Here is a 7,690-nt window from a genome sequence, read left to right on the forward strand (position 1 = left end):
TCCATATTGCAGTGTTGTTAGGACAGTTTAGTCCTAGATGAGACTTTAAAAGAAAAGACCACAAGAAAAATAAATATAAAATAAATAAGAGTATTCATAATAACTGTTGTTCAGACTTAAACATCTTATATTTACAAAAAAAGGCCGTCATAGAGATGACACAAATCCCCATGTAGGCGATTCACCTGAACAGATGTTACCACAAATACAGTAATTGTTCATGGCATTCTGCGATGTGGCATATTTACACTAAAGCCACAAGCTGCCACCATCAAAATACCAATTTCTAAATGGAGCATATATTAGAGATAAGAATTAAAATTCATGTACAATGGAGTATTTTCTGTGAAACAAATGAGCTCTCTAGCGCCACCCCTTGGAATTAAACAGAAGTATGTGTGCGTCAATGTCATTTCTACAATCCAAGACAGCCAAGGCTATCATAAACAACAAAATTATAAAGAAACTGGCAGGACACACTATCTGAAACAAAGGGGAAACCTTGGGATATTTAGTATGAATACTCCGTATATGTAGATTTATTCTAGATTTATAATGAAAATGTACAAGCTGACATTGGTTTAGACTTTCAGTTTTTTAAAAATGTTTTCCCTTGCATAAAACGGCAAAAGGCAAAAAAAAAAAAATGTAAATAAAAAAATAACACCAAAAAATTCAGAACATGTGCTAATTTCTTTAATGACAGTTAAAAAGGAGTAGTATCGGTCATTGTGAAAACACAGTATTTACACATGTATATAAGATGATTGAATAAATAGCAAAAATGTTGGGCTTTTTGGCTTTGAATGAGACAATATTGAAAATATCCAATTTTTAAAAATAGCTGAGGACAAGTAAATCCCTGTATTAATTAAAAAACACTGACATCTTGAGATGTCACATTGTAGTCAAAGCCTGATTTCATTTTTGTTATTTTCTTGCATTTATCTACAAAAATATATTGTGACTGTCTCAAAATGTGCCTTAATTATTATTACATTATGTTGCAACATGGTTGCAAATCAAATAAAAAATAAATAAAAATCTTCTTAAAACGCCATGCAAAATTCATGCAAAATTTCATCAATACGATAGTTTCCTTAGCGTTCATGCTCTTTTCCATAAACCTGGAATCAAATCTACACTTTTGGATATCTACATTAGTACACTGAATACAGGAGTGTTGATAGCCAGGCATTATTTTTGGTTGGCCATGCCCAGTCTGCCTCAGCACCACAGAATGCTGTCTGGAGAAACGTTTGCAGTAAAATACTATAAGTTGAGTTAGTTGCCTATTAGAGGCTGAACACAGACAACAACTGAAATCAGGGTTTAAAAGTGACAGTTCACCCTAAAACAACAAATCTGTTGTCGTTAACTCACCTTCACATCATTACACTTCACTTTCCTTACATAAAATCAAAAAATTAGTTTTTCCAAGAATATCATGCAGTATCTTTTCTGTATTGTAAAAGTGAAGGGGACCTGAAGCAGACAAGCTCCAAAATGACAAAAAGCACTGTAAAAATTTCTCAAATGTAGTCCATATGACATAAACTTTGGTTTATCGCTATCATATGGCTATAAAAGACTTGGAGCTTAGAGCAAGGCTCAATTTTTAAGATACTTTTGGGTTGCTTTAGTGACTTTGGAGCTTGACAGCTCCAGTCCCCATTCACTTCCATTATTTTGAATAAAGCAACTAGATGATCTTCAAAAACTAACTTTTTTTGTTCCACAAAAAAAAGAAAGAAATTGAAAGAGGTTTGGAACAGCATAAGGGTTAACGACAGAATGACGACACTTTAAATAAAACCGAGAGGAAAAAATCAGAGTACACCTTAACGATAAAGACAAAGACAGAAAAAATAAATATATAAAAGGCAAAGATCTTCCCTAAATAATGGTTATATCCCAGCAAAGTGGGCTACAATTTAGCAGATGCCGCTTGCTGTACACTAAATACTGTACACTAAGTGCAGAGAGACTCCCCTAAGGAAGGGCAGAATGGTGTTCAAGGAGTGACAGCGTAGCATTGTGGTCACTGTCTAGATTTCTATGCATGATGTATGTAGATCCAGCATTCTGTGTTTTGAGTGGGATAGCAAAAAATGAAACTAATTTTCTCTGGTCTACAAAAAAACAAAAATCCTCATAGGAAAGGGAACAGTGTGGTACCAGGCACTGGCAAACAAGGACGTCAGTTCAATTTGATAAATAAAGGTTGATTTGACTGTGGAGGAAATGAAAGAGACACATTCTCAACAAGGAAGAAGGAAACAGGAAAATGAACAAAGATCCAGCTGCTCTTGAATCGAAGGCAATCCGAGAAAACGTCTTTGAGAGTGTCAGAGGGGTTTCGACTCTCGAAGGCTTCCTAAGAATGCCACATCAGTACTGTGGGAATGTGGCATCACCACTCCTCGTCTACTTCCTGCTCCATTTTTATTTGAGGAGAGGAGTCCGGTTGAATGGACGAGAGAATTTCTTGACTGCTCTGCACCTCCTCTTTCTCAAGATCGCCGTCCTCCTCCTCTTCCTCCTCCTCCTCTTCTTCCTCTTGCTCCTGTTTTTTCTGACAGCAGGGCTTGTAGAGATGAGGGTCAATCAGAACCTCCCCAAAGCGACCTTTATAGATGATGCCACAACATACCCGCTGCCTAGAGGGAATTGTAAATGAACTCATTTAACTTAAAAAGTATAAATTATGATGAAAAACAAAAGATCAAACTCATAAATCAGACCAATTTAAAGTAAGGTAAAGACCTTTTCCAGTATGTCAGGTCCAAGAAGGAAAAGACTGGAGAGCGGGCGGAGCCAGGAGTCAACTCAGAGTCAGAGCCTTCATCTGATTGGTTACTGTAGCTGGGTGACTGGGCGGGGCTTGTGCTGGATGTGGTGCTGTGAGCATCTGAATCTGTTAACAGAGACATTTTGCCAAAATGATCATGTTAAAGAAATTATTTAATAAGGAACATGTTAAGAACATGCAATTCATGTTGTTTTGTAATTGAAGTATGTGATTGTGTCCTCACTGTGTCTCTTCAGTTCCTTCTGAACTCTGCTGAGCTGGTTCGGTCGGATCCGTGTGGACAGGGATTTGACTTTCTTTGTCTTCACTGTAGTTTTCAGACTGGGTCCCCCTCGCGCATCAACCACCTGATAACAATTGATAACAATAATAACCCTCAGACTATGATGGAAATGTATTTGTTTATAGTTATGTAATTTATTTTCATATAATTTATTATATTAGTTACAAGCAAAGCAGTAAATATATATTCATTTATCTATAGATATTATAGGGCAGGTTCGTTGATTATTCATTTATTTATTATATAATTGATTTTATATCTGTTCTAAACAAAACAATAAATGCATTTACTGTATATTAATTTGTATTTTTAGGCAATATATTATATTAGATCACAGGTCACGTTTATAACCATTGTTATTTATTTACTGTCATTTAATATAATGCCTAAAACACAAATTAATATAAATGGTTTTGTTTAGAACTCAAAAAAATATATTATATTGGTCAGAACTGAAGTTTGCATTATTGATTCTGTTGTTTTGCTTTATTACTATGAAGCTGCTTTGAAACTATGTTTTATAGAAAGCAAGACTTTAGCCATTTACTTATTATGTGTTATATTATAAAATACTATAGGTCAGTTTTATAATTTGTTATGCATTTATTGCCATATAATACAATTTATTATATTAGTTATAAACAAGACAATAAATAATAATGATGATAATAATAAATATATTATTAATATTAAATTGTATAAATATATATTATTGTATAATTGTATAAATATATATTATTCATATAAATTAATTATCTAGATAAACCAATACAGGTTATCTGTAATCAGTGGGCCCAAATATGAACTGCATTAGCTTTCATTCAAAGTAGTGACTACTACCATATTAAACTATGTAGTAATACTATTATTATGAATACTGTTGCATCTGTTTAAATAATTTGTGCATGTATGACATTGTTTAAATATGTTATTCTGAGGATGCGGGCTTCCCCAGATGGTCCTCAGTTCCTCCAAAGGTTTCCTCCTCATCTACTTTAACATCTTAGGGAGTTGCCACTGCAGCTACAGTTCACTTGTTCACTAAGGGTGTTTCTGTGTAAGGCTGTTTTGGAACAATGTGTATTGAACTGAAAAGACTTCACTGTGCTAAATAAGAGGCTGTGTGAGTGTGCATATGAACAGCCCGGTGAATTTGACGTGGCTTACATGATTCCAGTTCTTCTTGGAACCGACGGGAAGCTTCTTCCAGCGTTTGACCAGCAGAACACAAGCATTGCAGATTTCACCAGAGCGAGTCTCCCCTAAACTGCAGAAGTATCCCATTGTATATCATTGTAATAGGAGAATGCATATGAAGTTCTCACATTAAAAAAAGCATTATTTCTTCCACTTTATTCTAAAAGAAAAAGTCTGAATGCTTGACTAGAGATACATTATACAAATCCTCACTGTTATTGGACCGGGCAGATGTCAATATCATGTTATTACAGAGGAACCACAAGCACACAACGGATACCCAACTCACCCAAAGCAGCTCTGAAAGTCTCTCTCATAGCGTTTGCTGTCAGTGAAACGAGAGCTGGAGGATTTTGCCCTGCAGATGCAGCATCCATCAAGGCTGCGGTACATCTTCGGCTTATGAAAGCCAAACATCTGTAACACATAAATAACACAGAAGTAAAACTACTTTCTATTTGGTACTTCTGCTGGTTCAATGATTTTACACAAGATTTAAAGCGCATCTGGAATTTAATTTGCCGCAAAAAGTATACCATGGTAAGCACAAACAACTTCATTTACCGATACACACAGTTCTAATGATAATAATAAGAAGAAATGTTCCTTGAGATAAATCAGCACATTAGAATGATTTCTGAAGGGTGACACTGAAGTAATGGCTACTGAAAATTCGGCTTTGCCATCACAGGAATAAATTACACTTTAAAATATATTTAAATTGAAAACAGTTATTTTAAATTGTAATAATGTTTCAGAATATTACTGTTTTTTTATCAATTAAACTCAGCCTTTGTGTGCATAAGAGACTTCTTTCAAAATCATTTATGAAAATATTGACTTTTTAATGTTCTGTCATTTTAATCAGAGTATTTTCATAATTGCTCTTTATACATTTTATATATTTGTATACACATACACACACAGGCCTTTAGTAAATTTATAGTGTTAATACGTGGATTACTTAATATTACTTACATAACTAATAGGCTAATAGATTATATTAGAGACAAGCGCGAGAGCGAGAAATTAAATATGGGTTATCAATCATCATCGCGTCAGTGGCATAAAGCATAATGGAAACAGTGCTCGGTCTTATATAAGCTCGGTGGTGATAGAGCCCGGACACCGGTGGCCTCGCGCGTCGACACTGATCGGTGACAGCAGCGGTGCCCTCGCGAGGCATCAAATTCATACATTAAAACTGGGTCAATACAGAAGGCACATCTGTCCGATGTCTATCGGAAGCCTCTGGGTTTTCATTTTTAATTACAGCCTATACATGTACATTAATATTTCATCATATTTCTAAAATTATGCACTGTACATAGTGCGAGAGTTGAACTTGCGCTTATATATTCTGCCTCTGACGCAATTCAAATATGGCAACGCGTTTGAGAGGAGAGGAGGGGCAGAAAATGGGGGCAAGAAAGCAAAGCAATGCCATCTCGGAAACAGCGACGATGAGTGCCATTAACACATCTAAATGTGTCGTCTAAAGTTATCCAGATGACATTATCAGTGTCACGCGGTGTTTAAATGTTCAGCCGTTCGCACACTGCGGTGAAATGGTGCGTGTCCCGCCGTATTCACCGCCCACCAGCTCGCGCGGAAGCATGGCACGCCACATTGCATCTTTTAAACAGACACATTCAGCATCTTTTCCTCGGAGTTTCACCGAAAACGACTTCCGCTTGGTGCGAGAAACTAATTGACCCGTTTTCGTTGATGTCAGTGGTGCTCATCGAAGAAAGACGGTTGCATTTAGTCGAACTGCTCGTCCGCTGCTCTTTGTTTTCCGCGCGACTCTGCGTCAGAGGCTCGTGCGACTCCATGCTTTGCGCTCGAGACTGTAAACACATGCTATCCGCGCAACAACTTCGCTCAAGAGCGTTGAGCCTTACAATTTTTTCTTAACGAGGCAATATAAGACACTTTTAAAACAGTCCACAGGAATACTAAAATAAAAACATCGATTTTATTAGCTCCGTGTTTAAATGCGTCAGTGACACCGCCTCCATACCACATGCAATGGGATCTTTTTACAGCAACACAGCTCTAATCGTTATACAAACGTTGAACTTCTGGAGTTGGTGAAGCAGAAGTTTGAAAACGTTGAGGGGCTTGTGAAAATGCGCGTTTGTTTTGAAGCACACCCACCAACAGCCGAGTTAAGAGACCACACACGGTCAAGATGGACAGCCCATTACCGCATGCTCAAAACGAGAAGAAACCGCTAAACTGGGGTTCAGTGCATGCATATAACACCAAATATACATATAAATGATAATGCATGTTCCCTATCATAGTTTTCACCATTATAGTTATCACCTAGGGCTAGTTCAACCAGTTCACGAATGCAACTTGCTTAATTTAAAATGTAAAATTGATAATTTCTTTTAAAACACAAGTGTAAAACGCATTTTAATTTACGTCTGCTCGGATAAGTGTAATAGAAATCTATTTCGGCTTCAAATGAATCAATTCTGTTATCAAACACTTATCAGCGATCATCGGCAAAGGATGCGAGCGCCCTGAAATGTGATGCGCTGTTTGAGGAGCAGCCTCCTCAAGTGTAAACTTATCGCACGCTTTTATACTGAAGTAAAAATGTAAAACAATTTCAACAAGCCTCAAAAGTGATCTTACTGCTACGTTTCTAACGAATGCGACAGCTTCCAGCCGGGCAGCGCACTGTCACACAACTTCTTAAAGGGGCATTTCGGAAGGCGAATATAACATCTTCTGCACACACAAAAACTGTTAAGTCGCTTTTAAGAAAAAGCCATTTTTTTCTTACCTCGACTTGGAGCAGTTAGAGTCAAATCACACAGCGAAATCCAAGAGTTACAGGCGTTACTCATTTAACAATGCGCCACTCGTTACTGTCTCACTTTCTGTCTGAGTATAGTAAAATGTTTACGCATGCGCCGAGCCCCATCCACCATTTTCTGAATTTCTTCAATCAACCTCATTTGCATACGCGACTGACGTCGGACTGCGTCTGGCATTCTATTGCCCATATAAGGAAGAGAAAATTACGCGGGAAACGTGGGCGGGTCCGTTTGCCAGGGCAGCAGCCCTGCGATCCCGGTGGGCGGAGTCACGCTCTACTACTACGAGGACAGCAGATGTCTGAACAAACGCAGCACATCTTCTTTGCTCCCTGTCCGTTAGCCATGAGCACATGGTACTTCATCATGGAAATAGTTCGAGAGAGCCGTTTTGGGGCCCCCTGTAGAATACATTTAATAGGTTGAAAAAGATAAACGACATTAGACTTTATAAATGTAACATTTTAAACCAAAATTTAGATCGGTAAACGTTTAATTGCCTCACTCATATTTATAGGGAAAACTGGGAAGTGTAATTTTTTTATTTAGTTTGTAGCTCCCAGT

At 37.3% G+C, this 7,690-nt stretch overlaps 1 protein-coding gene across 2 annotated transcripts; it reads right to left on the reverse strand.

The window, feature by feature from the left end:
• Positions 1-1,460: 1,460 nt before the first annotated feature.
• LOC132098920 (SIN3-HDAC complex-associated factor-like) lies at positions 1,461-7,291 on the reverse strand. 2 transcript variants are annotated; one of them, XM_059505207.1, is made up of 6 exons: positions 7,093-7,291; positions 4,582-4,709; positions 4,263-4,362; positions 3,036-3,159; positions 2,767-2,917; positions 1,461-2,660 (listed from the first exon to the last, which is right to left on the reverse strand). In XM_059505207.1, the coding sequence occupies exons 2-6, from the start codon at positions 4,707-4,709 to the stop codon at positions 2,414-2,416; spliced, it is 750 nt and encodes a 249-aa protein (XP_059361190.1). In that variant the 5' UTR covers positions 7,093-7,291; the 3' UTR covers positions 1,461-2,413. The 2 variants fall into 2 exon arrangements, with proteins under 2 accessions (XP_059361190.1, XP_059361191.1); XM_059505208.1 differs by lacking the exon at positions 7,093-7,291 and adding an exon at positions 6,009-6,388.
• Between the last annotated feature and the right edge of the window lie 399 nt (positions 7,292-7,690).

The sequence above is a fragment of the Carassius carassius genome, chromosome 22, assembly GCF_963082965.1.
Source record: "Carassius carassius chromosome 22, fCarCar2.1, whole genome shotgun sequence".
NCBI lineage: Eukaryota > Metazoa > Chordata > Actinopteri > Cypriniformes > Cyprinidae > Carassius > Carassius carassius.

What these genes read in the sequence shown, in the direction of transcription:
- LOC132098920 (XM_059505207.1), bottom strand. Translation starts at nt 4,709, where the DNA reads ATGTTTGGCTTTCATAAGCCGAAGATGTACCGCAGCCTTGATGGATGC. An exon ending in GACTTTCAGAGCTGCTTTGG is followed by an intron (nt 4,363 to 4,581) that starts GTGAGTTGGGTA and finishes ATACTTCTGCAG; the next exon opens with TTTAGGGGAGACTCGCTCTG. An exon ending in CCAAGAAGAACTGGAATCAT is followed by an intron (nt 3,160 to 4,262) that starts GTAAGCCACGTC and finishes AATTGTTATCAG; the next exon opens with GTGGTTGATGCGCGAGGGGG.